This window comes from Phaethon aethereus (genome assembly GCF_964289735.1).
Source record: "Phaethon aethereus genome assembly, chromosome: Z".
Taxonomy (NCBI): domain Eukaryota; kingdom Metazoa; phylum Chordata; class Aves; order Phaethontiformes; family Phaethontidae; genus Phaethon; species Phaethon aethereus.
The window spans coordinates 66,196,096-66,218,314 of NC_138577.1; the positions used below are offsets into that span (position 1 = coordinate 66,196,096).

The following is a 22,219-nucleotide window of genomic DNA, read 5'->3' on the forward strand; positions in this document are numbered from 1 at the left end:
ATCACCAGTGTTGATCTAGTTGATCCTGCTACACTCTAAAAGCTTACTCTTACCGCCCTTAATTCACCTCACCATCAGCTTTGTCTAGGATGTTTTAATCCATTAACAGTCTTCTAAAATTTCCAGCTCCTAATCAATATTATCAGTCTCCGTTTTCTTTCCAGTGGCTATGCTGCCTATTTTAACAAGCACAACAAGTCTTTTTCTTTCTAGATAATGTAGTATATCATGCTTTGGGCAAATGTCAAACCCACGCAAACCCCAAAATCCATACAAGCTAAGTACAGTTCATCCGTCTTTCTAAGATCTTGAGACGAAAAGATACACCGCATTATATGACAGTAATTCCCTAGAGAACAGGCATTTCTGACTGTAAATAAACCTTTTGTTAAAATCATGCCCTTCGTTCCATAATTAAGTTACATACGGCCTGTTCAATCCGTTACCCCATCTTATTTGGTATAGTAACCTGGCAATCCGAGCACGCTGCTTTATCGATCAGGCTGGGTGGATCAAGAAACAACTTTCCGATAGATGAATGTGCACGGCGGGGATACGCGACTCATGGCACAGGCTGCCGCGCTCAGCTTTGCCACAGCGGACCTGATCCGTCGCTGCAGCACAGCGGCTCACAGCGGGAAGTTCAGCTCCACGAGAAACCTCAGAGCTGCATCTCCCCGCCGTCTCCACGTGCCCTCTGGGCTACGCAGCCATGAAATACATTGCCACGGGCTACCCCGCTACTTGATGTGCTCTCCGGTCTGTATGCCCAAAAACAGCGCTCCCCCACAGCGGTACGCAGGCGTCCGCACGGCACCGCGCCCGGACTAACTGGGTCTGGGGAAGGGACTTTGGCTGCGACGCTGAATTGACGCGGTGATACGGCTTTCTGTAGTTGTCCTCCGTCCCTGAGAGCCCTGCGAGAGTATCGGTATGCTGTACGTCGCGAGCGTAATGGCCCAGGTGAGCATTATATGGGATAAGGGAAGCGGGGTATTTGCACCACAGCCCGCTGCGCGACGCAGACGTGCCTCGCGCGGCAGGTTTCACGTGAGAGCTGGGTTAGGGACGGTGAGGGGGTAACCTGACCAACGTGAGATCGTGAAGTGCAGCCGGGTTTCTGGAAACAAAAAACAAACAAACAAACAAACCCCAAAACAAACAAACAAACAAAAAAGACCCCCACAAAAAAAGTTTTTATTAACAACAGGCCTTTCAAATGCTTTTGGTTGTCTAGTTTTCTGCAGTAAGGGAGTTTCAAAATCTTTTTTGTAAGAGAATCTCTAACAGCATGACTCTTTTCAGCACGCTTTTGTGATTTGACAAGGGAATGCCTCTGGGCTTCAAAAGTACCCTTTCCCTCATCAAATTCCGCTCAGCTTTTCCCAAGATATTATGCGTTAAAATTGCCATTTCCATTCTCTCTTTTGTGTGCCTCGAGAAAATACTGGCCTCCTGCCAGAACAGTAATTAGCATGACTATCCTAAGGGCACCCTGGAGATGCCACAAAGGCAGTAGCAGAGGGTCTAGGTGGGGAGCACCTGGGAGCTGCAGCACGGTGGGAACCAGCAGTGAGAGGGGCAGGGGACCTGCATGGCCCTCCCAGCACCGGCTTACCCCGCATTTGGTCCTTCCTCCACCGAAGGAGAGGTACATCGCTGCGCTGCTCTTTTCCCCAAATATTGAAGTGATGAGAGACTAAAAGGCAGGACAGAGTTTTCTAAGCCACCTTCAGCTTCTGCAACACAGATTCTGGTGATCATGTCTGGCGTGAAAATAGCAGATGGGGCACAGTGTCCCACGTCCCTGGCAGATGAGGCAGAAGACAAATATGCCCTGTCAATCAGGACGCCGCTGACCACCCACATTAAGAAGCATAAGGACTGTCTCTGGTTTCAGCTTAGCCTGATTTGAGCGTCAGAAGTCTCTGCAGCAATGCAAACGGCTCAGATGAAGGGCTGGTGATGAAGCACACTGAGAGATTCAGTGGCACTCAAAGAAAACTGGTCCTCCTTTTAAAGTATTTGCAGCAAAGAAGGTACTCATGCACTGCGTTGAAAAAGCACCCTGTAGTTTGTCAGCCAAAAGCACGCAGAGGTTAGGAAACACCACTGTCAACCTCCAGCATTAGTTCAACCCATCTCTTCCGTTGGGTGTACTTTTAGATTACAAGATTTTTAATTGATTATTAAATGTTATATTTCAATTAATTATTACAAGACACTTTTTGTTTTTCCTTAGGAGTACTGTCTTGTTCAGAGCACAAGATAGATACAGCTTATGCTGTTCTGGCAACTCGTAATCTTCCCAAGCTTGATTTTGCAAATTAAATACTTTCCTCTTAGCATGGAGAGCTTGGGGGAACCTGGAATGTCAATAAAATGAAATCTGTGTCATATGACCAAATTACTACCCTAGAGACAGTGTCATCCAATTTATGCTTTATCCTACTGTTCATGGTCTTCCCAGGGCTATCCAGTTCTGTCAGTCTGTTTTATGCACCCAGCTATTCTCTCTCATGTGCTAATTAGTTTGTTAGCTGTTCAGGAAGAGACCATTTTAATGTTATGCATTCACACACTACATAGCACAGTGAAACCTTGTTGACTGATTAGAGCCCTACCGGTACTACTAAAATAATGATGCTACCACCCACATAAGAGGTAGCACACCAACATAGCACTTAAAAGACCACCTGGAAGTGCTGAGCCATGCAAAAGTAATGGGGAAAATAACTAAATAAGTTCTTTCAAACCCTTCATGAAAAAAAAATGTTGATTTTGTCACTGGGTTTCACTCTTTAAAATACATAGTTTTGTCCACCCTGCTTTATTCATCATTCAGTTAAATATATGGTGTGACAAAAAAACTGACAGAGCAAGTATCAAAATATTCCCCACCACAAGCAATGTATTAACAGGCAGCCAAACCTCGAAATACGTTTCTCTGTCTGAGGCTAACTCAGGAGCATGGTTTTAAAACTAATTAGGGAGGTAACCTTTTCCCCCTTCCTTTAGGAAATCTACTGTGGCCAATCCAAAACATATCCAATCCAAAATTCAAATCTAGGCTTCTTGCCAGCCATTACTAAAGAGGACTAATTCCCACAACAGCCCCAGAGAGTTTTAGCCGTATTCAACGCGCAGCTGAGTCTATGTCTACAGCTAAAGCACAAGGTGCTGTTTGTCGCACAGAACGCCCTTCGTACTGGCCATTCTTTAAGAGCTTCCAAGATTTCACTGAAAATAGCAAGCTAGCAACAAGTTGTCATAGAACATGTGAAACTGAACACAGCCGCACAGGTTCACTCGGTCGGTCGCTCTGGCAGCACACCTGCGTGGCCGGGCAGATGCGCTCCGCAGCGTGGACCACCGTCGCGGTCTCTGGTTGTACCTCCCGGCCGTCCCAGCTGCGTGCCCGGACGAGCCGAGGCATGCGCCGCTCTCCCACGCACCTGGGATTTCCCCGCGAAGAAAACCCGCGGGCAGGGGACACACGCAGCGCTCCCGTCAGGGGACCGGGGCACAACTAGGGTCTCTGGAAGCACAACGTGCCTCTGGAAATGTTCCCAGTAACAGCCGTTTCTATTCTATTTGCCTCTCCAGGAAAAAGGGGACACTGCTGAGAGCAAAAAACACCTACCTGCTCTTCATTCACACCTCAATTTCCTGAGGAAATCAAAAATACTGGTTTTAACAGTCTACCTTTGTAGGTAGTCAGCTGAACCTGACCTTCACGTCCATGGAATGAAACTTGGTTAGAAGATTATCACGGAACTGAATTCATAAACATCTAGACTGTGGCACAGAAATAAAGATATACGGAGTAGGGCAGTCTGCAGCTTTCACCAGCAATCAGTGATCTTCTGCTAATACTGTTCTGACTTCAGTCTCTACACGTTCAACTTCTGCTAAACAGAAGAAATTGGCAACTATTTAGCCACTTCAATAACTTATTGTTCTTTCTAGATGAAACACGACCTCTCTTGAGGTCAGGGTCTTCTGCAGTACTCTCAGCACAGAACAGTGACTTTAAAAGCACAACTGCTTGACTTAATTTAGTCACAGGCCAGGCATTATTCCCTTTGTAAAATTAAGGTACTATGAAGACCTCCCTATGAATACAGCACTGGTCCCACCTGCTGAGCATCCCCTGCTCCTCACCTCCGATCTGCAGTAACTCTGCACAGGCCATTTTGGGGTGGCACTCCCGACAGCACTGCCCCAAGCCACTGCCTGCTTTGGCTGAAACATCTCAGCCTGGCTTCTATCTTCTTCCCTACTTAGGACCATCATCTCCTGCTGGAAAAAGCTCTCAGACATCTGCTGAGTCCCTGTCAAGAAGGCTCAAGAGAGCGTGGGCTCCAGGACACAGAGATGGTTCAAGAGGAGTTGAAAATGTCATTGCCGACACCCTGACTCCTGGGGCTCTACCAGTGCACAGGCAGCCACCACAACAACTGTACGATACACTGAAACAGGCATTCAGCAAGTGGTCCAAGTGAAGCAGCCTGTGCCACGCTCAGTGACATTGCTTCCCGGACACCGCGGGGCCAAGCAAAGCCAGACAGCACAGTGCACCAACCACTGGCTTCGGTATTGAAAGGGGAAAAATACTAATTCTACTTTCCTATCATAATTTTGTACCATTTATACTTTCTTCATTTAGTTTTCAACAACATTTAGCATTTGATTCTGTTCCTAAGACATTAATAGCTACTCAAAGACTTTATTGTAAACAAACACAAAGATATTATTACTAGAAACCTGGGCCAGGAAATAGTGAAAATTAGTGAAATCTAATGTTCGACAGGCAAACGGCACAAACAGGGTAAATTTTACATAGGGAGAAAACAATCTGCCATGTCTTTTACTCACCGTTTGATGACTTCGGTCACAGTAGCGCAGTCCAAAGTAATCTATCTCCACTAGGTTTAAGTGACGAAATACGTAGCCCAGGACAACCGACCCTTTCGTTGACTTCTGTGGGAAAGAATTTACAGAGCCTTTTCACAAAGATGCTCTGCCTTTGTCAGCTATGTGCAGTGGCATTCATGCGTTCAGTTAGCTTTGTCAAAAACAAAAAAAAAAGAAAAAAGAGGCAGTTCCCCATGCCTTTAACAAAAATTTCAGCTGTGCAGAAGAAAATATTTTGTCTTCATACATGTTTAATCAATCATTCTGTAAACACTATTAGGTAGCTGGCAGGTCAATAGTTACAAAATACAAAACAAAACAAAACCGCACCAAGCGTACTTGCAAAAGCATGACGCTAGTGAACTTAGCATTTTTCTAGAAAATTTCTGTTCCCTGATCAAAATTCTAATCCCCAATGACGTATTTTAATTCTAAAATCATACTCTTCCTTCCACTACGGGCCTGTCACTCAGACTCTGACAACAAAGATCAGGAGGAAAAACTTTGCCCTTAACATCTAAATTATACATCATTAGCTGCTCTGTTACTACTCTTTGTAAAGAAGGTTAGGTGTTATTTGTTTTCTTTTAAAATATTTTTGATAGCAGAAGTGGGAGGAATCCAACACCCTAAATTGAAATAATCCCGTTATTTTCTTGAATTGCACTTCATTAAGGGTCTACGGCAGCATTTGCAAACAAAGCTGAGACAATACTGCAAACAACATTGAATTGTTGAGAATGGACTGTAAAAAGCTCACTTCCACCTGAATGCCTCTTATTTGTCGGTTCACCTGGCAGCCAACAACAAACAGACTAGGAAGACTGAGAATGATCAGAATCAGTTACAGCCTTTGCCTATTACAGTCCTAAATTCCACAAGAAAATATGGACATAACTCATAATTAGGTTTTGGTTAACTGCTTCATATTGTATAAACTGCTAGATTGTAGTAAAATCACCGGAGAGAAATGAAACAGGAAGAAGAAGCTGTGGGATATTGTTTGTGCTGTTTCACTTTTTAGCCTATGAACAAATAATTTCAAAATTCACATGGCAAATAATATTGATCAAAAACATAATTTCATTTAGCTTTTCTGGTGAAGTATCAATCACATAACAACAGTGAAGATGCAACTATTTTTCAGCAGACGCATTTGGTCAGGATTTGCACCTAGTCACGCGGGCAGGGCTAATACAACAATTTCAGATGGCCACTCACACTCTAAGCAAGCCACGAGAAGGTAAACATCTCTGGTAGGCTGGGAATTGTGTATCCATGCTATTCACCAGATTTACTATATATTTGCTTAAACCAGGAGATGTTCTTAAAAGGTTCTCACTGTGTAACAGTTTAAAGCTATCATACAGGTTGCTTACACTAAGTAACTGTAATTACATATTCCCTTAGCATTTACAGTGAGACTTAATGATCAGACACAAAACAGAAAACCATTTGGGGGCAAACTGATTAAGGTAAGCAGCACTTCACTAAATCTCATTTTATCATTTTGGATAAAGCAGAGCAATATAGTGATTTTATCATTATATTCCTCAATGAGAAACTGAACTTGGGTTGTAAGAACAATGCGAGACAAGAATCAGTCCCTCATACCTACAGAGTGACTATCAGGAGCACTACAGCAAAAAGACAGAAACAAAACAAAACACATCTTATTTTTTTTTTTAAATACAAGTTAAATTATTAGACAGCAGTAATTGTCCTGCCTCATTTTATCTTTAAATCAGTTGTTATTCAAAGAAGCAGGAGAGATGCCCCACTAAAAAGCACAGCTATCTCATCATTCATACAATATAAGCTCAGATCTGTTTGCTTTCAAGGAGCTTTCCAGTCTTCGTTCCACCAGTAACGTTATTCACAGTGTCAGTTAGTTTTATGAGCAGAACTAAGAAAGAGTAATCCAGTGTCCAAGATGAAGCTGTCAATTTTCCAGTCAGGCATCTGACAGTAATAATACATGCTCCTGGGAGCAATCAAAGATACTAACATAACAAAGAGGCTTAAGTCTTACAGGAGTTTAACTTCATAAATATCTGCACCAACTTAGGATTCAGCTAGCCTTCTTGACTGGAAGTCTTCTTCAGTCAGCAGAGGACTGCAACGGGCTCTACCTGAAGAGTCTTTGTGCCTGCTTTCCCCTCGCCGTGGAAGCTGAAGTTAGCGTGTCAACCCCGAGAAGCACGCACGTTTCACACCTGGTTTGGCTGAAATTAAAGACTCACTTCTTCTCTTTCAGAGATAAAGTTAACGATACGTAAAAGGCTTCTTAACTGCTTTTTGCTTATATTGCTGGGCTGAGAGAAAACATAAATGCCTGTGAATTTATTCTCTTGGCACAGCTCCGTTAACATTTCCATCATTGCAGGTCCTGCAGGAACAGGTGGTCCCGCTGTGGGGGAAATGCCGAGCAAAACCATCCAACTTACAATGGTTGGGGGTTCTCCACCTCTAGAGCAGCAAGATGCTCAACACTTTGGCTATCCTCAGCCAAAACAGACTGTGTGCAGTAGTCTCCGTAGCCCTCCTCGCCGATCCCTTTCACATCCTTCGTCAATGCCTGCATGCACACAAGGCAGTGCTTCGCAAGGGAACTGCCAAGATGAGAGCCAGCAGGTATCCCCACACCCCTCTCACCTCACCTTCCTTAACCTCATCTTTTCCCAACACTGAGGAGCACCCTTCAGGTAAAACATTGACCCTTGCTGAAACCACTGCAACCTCACTTCAATTAAAGTTCTCATTTTAAGCCACATGATTTTAGGGTTTCATGCAAATTGCCTCTTCGAGTTAAGAAAGAAGTTTTGCTGATGAATCCCTAAGCAGCTACTTCTCATTCCTGAAACACGTTTTCACTGCGTTTGAAGAAAGTTTGGAAAACTAAGAAAAGCCATCTTATTTCTCTTGATAAAAATACAGCAAAATTCAGCAAAACTGCAAGATAAAACTATCAAAGATGTTAACAGGATTATATTCACATTCACATTGCAAAAATTACATAATCCGCCTTGCATTAAGCTCAGACTTGCTAGAGGCTTGCATTTGTAGGGGTAAACCCAAGTATACTTGAAAATAACATCAGCAACGCTTTCAAGAGAGAACAAAGAATTGTTCGAATGAGTCATAACGTCTTGCTTTACATGTTAGCACCGTGGCTTCATAAACCAGAAAGTCAGGTTTCTACTGGCTAAAAAAAAATGACAGCCAGAACATGCAGGAGACACCTGATTCAATTGTATTTTTTGAATTGAAAAGAAATCACTCTTTTAAAAATGGTATATAAAGTACTATACTTTAACATAGTCACATTACTATATATTTAGTCACCAGGAATTCTTATCTTCCACACTGTTCACTGCTTTTTAGCTCCAGTGAGGTTTTTCTAGTCAGATATTTTTAATTTTCTTTTTTGTATTGCACACAGCAGTGCAGGCCAAATCAGATCCATGATCAATGTTAACTGAACTTAAAGCAAGACGTGCAGCTACATCTGCCTCTGTAAGATGCTAGTCCCTCTCTTGAAAGGAAAGTGATGTAAGTAGTGAAGCCCCTTTTTATTAAAAACAAAATAAAAACCACATCGCCTCTTTTAGTTCAAGCACCCATCGTGAGCCCTTTCTCCTGAAAGTAATTCAATCCACAGACTCCACCTGTTACAGCCTCACAGATCTAAGGAAGATGCAGACGAATTCATGAGCCTTCGCTCAAAAAAAAAAAAAAAAAAAGCCTTAAAACTTTGGTCGAACACAGCCGTTGCCTTTTGAGATGCCCCCTCCCCACCGGTGCGCAGGGAAGGGCAGAGAACGGGCACAGCTTTTGACATCTGTGTCAGCAACCGGCCCACGCACACCGACCAGCCAGATAGCATCAGCATACTGAGGCAGACGTACAGGCACTAAACTTCACGCAGAATTTTCAGAGACCAAACTGCAGTTTTTTGCCATAAGGAAACGTTACCGAGGAGAGACAAAAATTACGCGCAAAAGCAGCGTACGGTCACCCAACCGAGGGTGAGCAGAGCCACCAGTTCCTCCTGTTCCTGGTAGATACTTAAGAGAAACAGGTATCTACAAACAGCACTTTCTCACTGATCTTCCTTGTCTATTTTTCCCCCATACCTCAAGCTCAGAAAAGACCAGACACCACCACAGGTTTCCATCACCTTCCATCTATAAAAGCAGCAAGGCCCAAGGCTCTGCAATCAAAGCCTTGGTGGTCTTTACCAACATAGAGTAACCCACCCTTTTCCCCATGGCAGTCAGCCAGCCAGGCCTCAATTTGCACACCGCGTGTTCAAGCAGAGAAAAATCTTTAAATTAACGATGCTAAATATTTACAAGGGTTCACCTAGATAAAAAAAGCTTCCCCTTAATTTTCAGAATGCATGTCCAAACAGAGAAGAATTTACATTACTGTTATTTTATATGTGCAGACATTCCCCAACAGATTCACGTAACAGAAGTAAATACTTTCAGAAACTGGCCATTTAAAACATGCAGATGTAACACCGCAAAAGTCTGCCCTAAGTATACATCATTTGTCTGGTTTTGCAATTAGTGTATCTGTCCCAAATTTATAAATACCTTTAAAAATCCACTTAGGGGCCAGCTCTTTAAGAGAGGGGAAGATTCCTGGGAGCAGGGTCTCCAGCTAATTAAACCTCTCCCCTTCTAATTACTGCTGTGAGAGCACTTTGAGGCTTTGTCACCGATACATGTACACTGATCTACTTGACTCCGAGAAAAGACACATAAAAGAAAAAAAATTTAAAAGAAACATTTAACAAAATATTTGGCTTACGGGAAGATACTTCAGCTCAGTGGGCTCCATTTTTGGGCGTAGATATAAGCAACTATATTTACTTGGCACAGTAATGCAATTTGTACATTATTATAAGGATAATAATATTATATTATATTATTAGGAATATTATAAGGAATGCTCCAAGCCGGAATCACTGTCCAGTGAAGAAAACAAAGGTCAATTAGAGCAAGCAAATAAGTAATGGAAAGATAACTAAATTTTGGAAGTGTAATTAAATACTTACTAATGCTTTAAAATTGATGTCTTATGAGCCATGAACAATATTTTGTAAAATGGCAGCAAGTATTTCTGTGTATAGAGATTCCGGACATACCAATTTATTTAAAAACCTGTTCCCTAATCTCTCCCCTAATATTAACATTATGCAGCTCATTAACATCTACATTTACCATATGACAGATGAGTAAAGGTAAACAACAATGCATTTCAACTTTCCACACAAAAGAGCTCTTCTGAAGAACTGAATACCAATGATCATTTCCATCACCGCACGCACTTTGAATAATTTCTACATCAGAGAAAGAAACCAGAGGACAGCTGTCATTCAAATCCAGCTTCAGCTGCCTTCAGAAGTGCCTCAGCAGAGTCTTCTTCTGGCAGAGAAAAGATGATGTACTTACTTCTAGCACATTCACCCCAAATAAAGGAAGCATCCTATGTTTTCTAGTTAACTGTCTTGACAGAAACCTTTTTCCATTCATTGAAGCCTTCCTTGAAACCTTTCTCATATAAATTTGTTGCAATTTTAAAAATGTATTTTTGATGCTGCTTATTTTGTCTTGTATTGAAATAAATCTGTTCCGAAGCATTTTCAATTTCCATTTTGTCACCTTTTCAGTTGTTTTGCCTATTATTTCTTTTGCCCTATTTCCTTTATTTCTTACGTTTTGCTGCAGCAACGTTTCTTAGGTTGGTTCTATCTATGTACACACAAAATACAAATTGCAGGATAAATACAAGGGTACAATCTTTTCGTTTTAATCAGCTAGTTCTGGTACGTTTGGTTCTATTTCGCCTCTTAAGAGACTTTGTGATTTCTGCCTATGTGCAAAAGGGAGGCACTTCAAGTACCAAAAGCCTCACTTCTAACATTTCTAACTTTTCCTATGGTCACTGGTCTAAACGCTTCTTTTAAATTAGGTGTTGTATGCATTTTTATGGGGACATTAAGCTCATTATGCACAGCAGTTCTAGAGAACAAAATCTTACAATGTATAATGTCACATGCTTTGATTAACAGCTTTAAGTGCCAGACTGTCAAGGGAGAATGTCAGTTAAAGAGCTAAATACTAAAAGGCTTTCAGAAAGAGAAAATGTTAAAAATTAAAGAGGAGACACTTGTTCTGTCAAAGTGTTTCAGGATTTTATTACTACTTCAGCTGTTAAGCAGAACAGTTATACAGTAACATGGTTACAGTCTTGTTGTTAGAAGTTGGCTTTAACTATTAGTAGAATGGCGTGGGTGTTTTATATTGGATTGTCTGGGGATTTTTTAGGAGCAAGAAGAATGGGAAAGAGAAAAGATCAGTATACATCTTGTTAATCCCTTATTTCGCCATTTCTTTCATTCAGAATGAATAGCTGTACTGTCACAGCTGAGTATACCTGCAAAAGCTTGTTTGTCCAGAACACCACAAGACTCTCCAACCAAAGAGCAAATCACCTTCTCACACTCCCTCTCCCCAAGCAAAGCCCAAACTTGATGTCCTGCTTAGCACTTGCTTTCAGCCCTGGTGACAATGTTAACCTCTTGGCCATATTTTCCTTCAGTATGACTCGTAAGTGTAAATGGCCTCTTCTTCTGCTTCTTAGGATATTTATTTCTGCTGCTCCCTGAGTTTTACCTGCATCATTCCACTTTTTTTGTTTTCCATCTAGCCTCGGCTTTCTTTCTCTAAGTCTTTTCACAGCTCTGGTCATGGAGTCAGCAACATATAATGGCAAATATAACTCCCAAATAAATTCTCCATTTGTTCTTTAATCTTTTTTCTACTCCACTCCACGTTGTTCAAGAGTAAGGGCTACGATGAAATAACAGAGAGGTTTAAATCAGTGTCTTCAAGCCAATTCACACCTTGGAGCCCTCTATCAAGGTCAGTTCAAAAAACATTTTTGAAAAATTTTTCATATATTCCTTCTTCAAAAGCGAAAGTGTTAGTATCAGACTGGGTTTTGTTTATCATTTGATTCAGTTGACTGCACTGCCTCATTATGATTCAGCCAAGAGACGTTACAAGAAGCTCAAGAGAAAAAGTTATCAGAAAAACAGTGGAACCCTTCTCACATGCAAAATTAATGAGAAAAACAAAGAGAGAATTCATTTCTTGAAAGCACAGAGGATCCTTTTCTTTCTGGATCTGACATGGGTGACGCAGGGAAAGAAGAGAGGGGGGATTATTAAGGAAAAAAAAAAAGAGTAGCCCTTTCCGTTAAACAAGCCTTTCAGGGCACATATATCTTTGAACCCGATGATGTAAAGCCGACCCTCCTGTAGAGTGAGCTCTGCTGCGGCACTTCTGAAGGCAGCTGAAGAGCCTCTGCCTGCCAAGAAAACATGATGGCATTTTTTCATTTGCTGCTCTCCTACAGGCTAGTTCAGCTATTTCTTTCCGCCTGTCAATTGCAAACTGGGTATTTTGGTACTGAATTTAATGGATTCTACACTGCAACCAATCAATAAGAGCTTTTTCATCTAAAAACTTGCAGTTCATCTATGAAAGTGCATATTTTCAGCTTAAGATTCACCTGTGTTTGAACATATTTTCATTGAAACAGTACTGTTCTTTTACAGTCTATGTATTGATGGTTTGCCACATCCTCCAAAAGCTCTTCCAAAATGTTACATCATTTTAAATAATTAAAAGTTTTATTTCCAGTTTGATGGAGTTTAACTTCTTATTTTGACCGACATTAGGAAATTACCTACTCCTGCAATGTTGACAGAAGGCAAAAGGATGCATTGGTTATCCTAGAAAATACAAATGCTTTTTCTGTACAGATTTGATAACTTGATTGCCATGGTACTTCCCATAAAACTGATTTGATTCTACTGGAAACTTAATTCTCATTAAATTTTCTCATAATATAGCCATCTGGAATTTTGTCTGAAAAAATTAAAGATTGACATTTTTTTAAATGCTCTTTTTCTTTTTTTTGGTACTAGATATTCTTCATGAGAGCAAATGAAGACACACTGCGAGTATTTTTCTTCTAAAAGTAGTTTCCTAGATATGCACATTAGCAAACCACACACACGCACACACAAAAAAACCCCACACAAACAGTCAACATCTTTGCACGGGGACAGGAGTAAGTTACCCATTAGCAGGCTGTAATGGCTGCTAATGGGGAACTCTATACACCTGCATTCCCTCCTGACCCTTCTAGAGTTTCTGGCCGAGCTGAAGGTCCCGCACTGCGCGGGGTCTTGTTACCATTCTGCCGGTACTGGGCTGCATTCAACTTTAACAACCTTGACTGAGAAAACCCCCCAAAAAAGGCCCTCCATGGGAAAGGAAGGGCGCTCACAGACCCGCCGCAGCGGCGGGGGATGAGAAGGACGTATGGGGTCACTAGCTGCTCTCGGCCCCCGCGTAGTGCCGCCTGCCCCCTCGCCCCCGCGCTCACAGCGAGGGTGCCTCATTCAGCTGTCAGTCAATTCCTGAATCCGTCAGCTGTCAGTCAGTTACTGAACCACTGCAGATTTCAGCCCTGCGTATTCCGATAAACCAGGATCCGAGCCAGGTTTTTGGTGGAGAATGATACCCCTGCACACAAACAAAGACACAAGGCAAGCGTTAAGTTCAAGTGACGACGCGCACAAAATAAAAATCTGAAGTATTAAAGCAGCCTGCACACTGCTCATTCAGCCTCTCACGGGTACGTGCTGTGCCAGCATTACCATCGGTTGTTCCCCCCCACCCAACTCGCCCAGGACTGTCGCCGTCTTCTCTTTGGCATCATTCCTCATCCCAGCCTGCCAGTCCCGCGCTCCTTAATTAGATCTACCTACCACATCAGGTAGGGGTTTTTTTCCTCTTTTCCCTAACCATTTTCCTGTTCCTTGTCCTCTCCTACCACCTGTCCCTTTCCAGATAGCACCCTCCAGGCTCACACACGTCATGCTCCCTTGTCACACGCGTTGCCGCTTCCCTCAGCCTGTCATCCCCACCGCTTCCTGCATGTCCCCTGAACTCCCTGTGCACGGAACCACACGTCCTTCCTCCCTCCACTACTTTGACCCTTCTCCAATCTACTTCTTCCCTCTCCTGCTGCCGGTTGGGCCCTTGTCCCCACATGAATCAAGACAGCAAATTTCTCCACGGTGCTGTATTGTGGGACAGGTAACGCAGAAACACATCTGACAGCTCCCAGGTGCCAGAAAATTGTTTTCGGTTCTGACACCCAAACTCAAGCACCAGAAACACCAGTTACACAGATGATGCGGTGGCCACTGGGACCTGAAAGGGACGGTAAGAGATAGCATCCTTACAAGATTTAACTGATAAATTTGAGGAAATTTCTCCTGAGAGAGAGATTTCAGCACCACAAACAGGCTTATTGTGGGCATATCTTTAAAAGAACAAAGAACAACACATCTCTGGCATGATGACCCTACTGATAGCCTTTATCAAGTCTTTGCTTCAAGAGCCTCTCAGACAAAAGTTGTCTGGGTTTCTTCTTCTTTGACAGGCAATTTTTCTTCCTTGCTTCACTCTTGGAAATAACTAAACTGTTTTGAATGAAACTTTGGGAAATAATGTAACTCATCACAGACTTCAAAACTTCATGACTGGCATACCTACAAACAGACCCAGCAACTTCAGTAGTGGTAACGACTCTCTCCCTAGCACCTTCCGTTCAGGAAGATCCCACAAGCTTTTCAGACTGAATTTACAGCTATTTCCTCAGAGATTTTATTAAAAAGTCAGTATTATTCTGAACTAGTTATTGGGCATGAAGCTGTAGTGATAATCCAGTTTTCTTCCTCTGAAAAAGGAATGTAAAAAATATTCCGTGTGGTTTTAAGGGAAATTGTGGCATATTTTAGCCAGTTCTTTTTTTCCCTGTGACCTCCATTCCTTTCCCCTCTTAGTAATTAAATCTTTCAAGTGGTAACTTGATGTTAATCCCAGTGATTCACACAAGGACAGTACTTTCTCACTGCTTAGTCTTCGTTTGTTCCCTCAGATGGTTAGCATATTTTGAAGTGGCTTTACATGCTATGGGAAAACTGCATATACATAAGAATACATCTTGGCATGTTCACACACAAGGAACGGTAGGTCACTGTTCAACCAGTCAACATTCACTAGCTACTTGACCAATACTAAATCTGTGTTGACAGGTTATAGCATATAACATTATCGACAGCCTTCTAAAAAATCTTTTTATTGACCTGTAAAAATTTCAGATATACCACAGTTTTGATTATGCATAGAAAATAAGATTTCATATGCACTATATATCTTTCAAGATCATCCAGAATTATTTTTCTAAAACTGTATGCACAACCTGTCATGATTAACCTGTAAATTCACCAGTAAAAATAAAATGACCACAACGTCTTTATTTTTAATAAATGTTTAACATATCAACGTTGTTGGGGAAAGGTGTTTTTAACGTGAGGATACAAACCAAAGAACAGCTACACCTTGGCTTTGAAATCTATTCCTATAGAATGTTTTTGTTCTTTGATACGGAACCTACAAGAAAATGAAGACCTTACACATGGTATAATATGTGTGAGATATCTGAGCAACCTGACCTAGCTGAAGATGTCCCTGTTCATTGCAGGGTGGTTAGACTAGATGGCCTTCCAAGGTCCCTGACAACCCAAACTATTCTATGAATATATATATATGATATGTGTTGATATATGTGGTGGTTACCTACCTGTGCTAACAAAAATATTCCACATACTGAAGAAACAAAAATAAAGCAAAAACCTTACTTAATCAGCACTTCTGTAATACATCACCATGAAGGAGACTATAAAGAGATTATATACACGTGCAACACTGAATGAATTTCTTCATTCCCAACTGATAGGCAGGTTAGTGATAAGCATAACATAACGATATATACACAAATATGGCACACAGAATTTTACAGAACTAGACCCTTCTTTCTTTACATTTCATAGAAAACTAACAAATATGTCTGTTCATGAACAAATGTGTTCACAGAGACGAGAGCGGTTAACGCCTCAATGCTCATAGTCTAAATATTGTGACTCTAATAAAAAATATAGCATATTCAGAATCAGACTCAAGAGGTTAATTACTAGAACGCCTCAGGCATGCTATCCTTTGCTAATGGGGGTGGCTATCTGCTGTAGTCCATGAGTCTGCTCACACACCTCAATCAAGAAGGAAAACAGTTTTTAACAGCTTTCTGAATACAGACATGAAATCACAAACATATTTCACATTAGGAAAAAAATATCAATTAATACCATAAGACAAAACCAAGTCTGTTTAGAATTCACTGGTGATGTGAAAATAACACATTCAGCTTTTTCACTCAGAGGGAATTTTGATAGAGTGAAATCCTGATCCTGTTTAAATCAATATGGATTTTATTACTGACTTTTGAGGCAGAGGATTTCAGATTCATGTTAGAAATAAGATTTCAAGCCTTCAGTCTAAACTTTGCATAAGGCCAGCAATTGCTCATCGTGGAGCTACTGGCCTCATGAGCTTACTCACCTTTGTTTGGACCCAAGCAGCAAATAGCTCCCAGCTCCCTCCCAATAACCTAGCAGAGTAAAAACTGATGATTGTAATAAAAGCAAAATACACTATGAAACTGAAGACTGATTGCAAAAACTTTTCTGTTCAAATCACAAGCTTGCAGGTGCGCCTCTAGTGTATATCAGGCATCTACATCAGAGTACCTCCAGTTCTGCTGCAGTTGTACCTTGCCACAGAACACTAGATAAACCTCAAACAGTCATGCTTTAAAAGTGAATTAGTTTAAAGTATCGGATATGCCCAGTGCAATTCTTTCATTGCAGGCAAATCACAACATGTTCTGCAGACTAGACCATTACATTTCAAATAGAAAAATCACTACTTTCATTTTTAGCTTGCTTGAAATGTACCTGGTTATATCTATTTGTTGAAGCCAAAATGATTCATCTCTGATACGTATTGAATACAAGACTTTTGGCAGCATTTACTTTCATTTACATTAAATATAGCTTACTGTGTGATTTGGACATGATCCTATTCACACTGAAATCCAAAGGTAAAAAAAACCAACCTTTTTGTTTGAAGACAGGAGGCTCACATCCCTCAATGTTGATCCGATTGGTTGAAGACAAAATAATATGGTTTACTTAGAGTAAAACTAGCAGCACATTCAGCAGGCTTGAATAAAGTAATAGCCACTAGGTTCCTCCTTGCATTTTCGTCAAGAGGCATCATATCTGTAAGTTTTTAAGGCATGCCGTTTCATGTGGATTTCAACCATGCCTATACTCATTGCTTTGACAACAGGCTAGTAAATGGGATATGCCCAGGTAGTGCTTCTTGAAGTGCTACTATGCACTCTGTGACATTCATATTCCAGAGTGAAATGTTACTAAGCACCTTTCCTTGTAAAATAAAGATTTTTAGGTTTTGCATAATTTTCTTCTGGTGATATAAACCCTTACTCACAAAACTTCTCTGCTGACAATAACCACACCAGGACTATCGCCACAGGAGGCAAAATGCACAATCAGAACTTTATATATATATCTCTCTCTCTGAATGTACACAGTTACAATGTACACCTAAAATTATTTTTAAATAACTGTATTTGTTTAAAAGTTGAGGAAGCTGTTTTATTGTTTAAAGCTGCCCCCAAAATACTGATGCTTTCCAGACAGGATGTGGTCTGAAACTCCATCCCATGCAGCTAATGAAAGGACAGATAGGAAGACTGCAAGCAGACTGTCTTCCCACTGAAAGGTGCAGTTCGACATGAGTCAAAACCTCCCAGGTAGGTTTCAGTAAATTTTTTCCACCATAAAAGTCCAAACCAAACATTTTATTTCCTAACAGGTGTTAGCCCAGTATCCACCTACACCACAGTAAAGATTCACCCCAGCACTACTTCTCCCAGGCCCTGCTCCCAAGCCATCATGATGTACCACCATGCCTCAGCCACAAAAAAGGACCAAGGCACTCATTAATCTGCCCTGTAAACTCTGTCTTACAATTTCGCACAATATAAATACCCACAAAACAAATGTCCTCAAGGACAGTCTCACTCAACTTGCCAGTTGCGACAAATCTGTCCGCTGCTCACCCAGACACCAAAGGTGCCGCATATCCCCTTCCCTGTGCTGAATAGATGATGGACACCAGCCTCCCGGCTGCTCCTACTCTGCTGAGCTACTCTTGGGAGTGCAACTCGTCTGGATTCACTGAAAAAAAAACAGGCTAGCACAGATCTTGCAGCTAAACTCTACAAATCTAACAGACTTTGACTTTCCATAGCCTGCTGATGTCCTTGTCAGAAACCTGCTGGGAATTTTAGGCTATAAGGATCTCATCAGTACTAAAATAAACAAGTCCCCCAAACCATACAAGTTACACTGGGGTAGCGATCCGTTACCCCAGGCACAGCACCAGCCTCCAAGGCACTTGGTATATCCAGTGATGCAAAATGCGTAAGATTTTAACAGAAAGTTGGGCAGTTCCTAGACATAGCTATGTCTAGGAACATGAGACGGGCATCTAGCTTGGACCTGGGAGGAATACAATGCTACGCCAGGGATGTACATGTCATTCATCCAGTTATTAAGGAGGAGTTCATTACCCAGTGTCAGTGGCTTTGACACTTCTAAGGCCAAGCCTGGTCCTGCTGCCACGCAACACCTCACAAAAGGCAGTGATTGCTTTCTTGCATGGATGAGTGGACAACACTATCCCAGTATCTTCCCCAGATTCTAATCTGAATTTCAAAAAAAAAAAACCCAAAAATCCTCATTGATAGAAGGATGATCAAAGATCATCAAGGTTAACTAACAAAATATGGAAAATACACAAGTTGGACACTGAACGTTTGTCTTGTCCTAGGCACACTCAGACATTCTCCCAGAATGAAGAAGTTCTCACTTTTTTACATTCAAACTGTTCACGTCTATGCACTTTAGAGTTGTCTGAAGGCTTTTATAAACTCAGCTATTACCTGGCTGTCACTCCCTGCCATGAGACAAAAAAGTTCTCTTGGGAACACTGTGAAGAAAGGCGGTACTGACACCATACTTTCAAGACATCAAAGCCTGAAGTAAGCTGTTGATATTTCCTCAAGAAAGAGAACTGACAGATTTGGGGATGTCACATTTTGGCACAGAAGCAGCACGGTATGATAATCAAGTGCAGACAATGAAAAGCAAGTAAAATAAGAGGAACCATCACCTCCACTTGCACAGCTACACCGAGAACTGTCCATCCAGGCTGCTGTACTCAGAAACCAAGATACACATTTTGCTCAATTCAGAGTTGCTGGTTTTGACAACTTCACATTTTTGAAGCAGAAGTAACATTTTGACCGTCTTGCTAAATGAAGGGAACTCGTCTGTTGTCCTGTTCAGAGTTGCAATAACCCAAACAACTCTAGAGCCTTCAGCTCAGGTAGGATGACAGCTATCTCTTAGGCCAAATTATTTGATTAACAACATTGTTTGGAGGTGAGAGGAGCAGTTTCCCATCACTATACACCCAAGCTAATGCTTTAACATAGGCCCTATGTATCACTCTGCTTTAGTCTGTCATTACAGGATTAAATCTTGGTTTAAAAAAAAAAAACAAAACCAACAATTAGCAAGAACAAAAACATTGCATGTTCTTACTGAAACTAGAGTAGACCTCGCACTAAAGGTAAGAAGGCAAGAGTGTGTTAATAGTCAAAGACTGAGATGTTTGCATGTTTGTGTTGACTTCCTTTTGTCCACATGTATTTTTAGTATAATTATTAAAGTTCCTCCTGGTCTGATAGGAGAGTCTTCTCTGGAGTTTCTCTCTTGGTACCTCAGTAAAAATCAAAATATTTCAATTTTTTCAATTACAATTTCAATTTTTCACCTCCACATGTCCAAGCATGATCATTCATCCTTTCTGCAATAAGAAGCAAAATGCTGCTCACCAAAAGGCTTATAGTGTATTCACTGACCCATTCTTATTTTCTGGTGTAAATCCACTTAAGTCAATAGAGCTGAGCTGTGTCAGAGGAGAACTCAGCCTGTTCTTCCTAGACATACTATCATCACACAATACCAAGATCCAAGCAGCCAAAATAGGCTAATCACCCAAATTACATCAACTAAGTCTACACTTCAAATATACACCAGCAAACCTTACATTCATTATGCAACTCCTTCTTTGAGGTTAGAATTAAAAAAAAATTACATTCCTGGTCATGAAACCCAATTTCAAGTTCATTCCTTAAGGATCATAAATGCGTTACCACAGATTAACTGAACAATGGCAAAAGAAAAACTTCCATCTGTTCCATTTTATTAGTGCAACAAGTCCTTAGCAAGTCAAGACTTTCCAGTGTCTTCAGCTGATACAGATTAGAATAGCTTCAGTTAGGTCCACAGGGCAATTCACAACACCTGAAAACACCCGATGTTCAAACAACTGTTACAAAGCAGTTGACTGTACTGTTGCAGGTGACAAATCTAAAGGAAATGGTTGAATAGTTTAAATGCACAGCTGTTGTTTTTGACAACAGAAGAATTTTGTAAGCCTTACTGTGTTCTTCTACACAATGTTTGCTCTCAGATTTGTCATGAAGGAGAAAAGGTATATAACACCACTGTCGAAACCACGTGGTATAACTAGGCTTCAAAATATTTCACTGTTTGACAAGCCAACTGGTAACACAGCCGTTTTGACAGCAGACAATCAAATCAGTGTGTCCCAATGCTGCATTCATTGCACAAACAAGATACTACTTAAATGAGCTGTATTTCACAGAAGCTTTTAACCAGATAACATTTACCAAATTAAGCATTCATTTAAGACCTAACTAACTTAGACCAGAAAGCCTAAGATTTCTGTTCTATGCAAAAGGCTATTTTGCTGCCAAATTCTTCCAGTAACTTATGTGAGAAATAGATGCCTCGTTAAAAGTAACAAGCAGAGTAGATTGCCACTAGAAGCATGAAGAGGACAAATATTTCCCTCCAAGTCATTTTATAGATATTATAATGTGTATTTTTGCCCGCTTTCATAAGCCAGACTGGAAATAGCTAAGGTTGGTTGCAGTCAATCTGGCATATTCACACTTCTACCATTCTGGGAGAGCTCTAGGCTCATTAGGATCAGAAGTTACATATCAAAAATCTTGATAATTTATTATCATCATAATCTCGATCGAGATAAAAGATTGCTTTTTTGCATATTATGTATGGACAGGCGTGAGAGGCATGTCTATTCTTCACTCTGTACCGGCTGCCTGAGTTACATCACATTGATTAAGCCTCCTCTTCTGTAGAAATGTGTTGTGAGTCTGGCCTCTCTACCCTATAAAACTTAGAATAATTCTGAAGAAAACAACAACTAAAGCCACACGGGTAAACAGAATGCAACAAGATACATTTTTGCGTGTTGTAGACTGTTCTAATATACTAAGGAACCACCCTTCATTGCTGAGAAGTGATTTTCAAGAATTGAAAACACAGAATGCCTCACCAGTCTGAGCTTCACCAAAATAGCTGGTTTGGTATCACACAAGAGGTTATTAATTAAATTGGATAAAGTATATTTCAGTAGAGGAACTGTACAAGAGACAGTCTGGCTGAAGAAAACTGACAGCAGATTTTTCATTTTTTAAAGGAACTTTACCAAAACAAGTTCCTCTAAGGTTGAAGGTGGAATATACACCACTTAGCATTTTTTGCGTTCCTGCAGCTAATGCAAATGCAAGTCTAAAATTAAGAAGTACAACAGAAGAGGATAGACACACCTTACCAAAAGAAAACCACCTGGAGGGCAGGATCAATAGAAATGAGATTAAATTCAACCAGACAAAATTGCAAGGATATGCTCTCAACAGACCAAAACTGTACATTTCTGTTTACAGCTGGAACACCACTTAAGCGGAAATAAATGGGGTACAAAGGTGTATTGATTACACACAGCACCACTATCACTTGTCATGAACACCCCAAGTTAGGGGTTTACACGATGGCCCAGTGCAGCTCCAGTGAAGTGCCATTCACCACCTTTTTGATATTCAGCTGAAGAAGGGCAGAGTGCTGTAAAGTATTCCAGTACCCCCGACACGCAGGCTACCACATCAACGGGAACCCAGCACACCTTCTGAGATTTCCACTCAATTTGAAGTCTCCTTTATTCTACGCTAGCATTAATGTAAAAGCAAGGAATGTTTGCAGGCTTACAGTCGTAAATTAAACAAAGATCCCTGGTAGGTTAGAGACAAAAGGAACCAACAGTAA

The 22,219-nt window shown here is 41.1% G+C and overlaps 1 protein-coding gene across 1 annotated transcript in view; it reads right to left on the minus strand.

Moving 5' to 3' along the window:
- EPB41L4A (erythrocyte membrane protein band 4.1 like 4A) overlaps window positions 1-22,219 on the minus strand; it is a gene marked incomplete at both ends in the record, with an annotated part of 130,141 nt that overhangs the window by 74,207 nt on the left and 33,715 nt on the right. Inside the window, one exon of the mRNA XM_082012896.1 lies at window positions 4,879-4,983. Within this exon, the coding sequence (XP_081869022.1) occupies window positions 4,879-4,983 (105 nt within the window). The remainder of the gene's footprint in view (window positions 1-4,878; window positions 4,984-22,219) is intronic.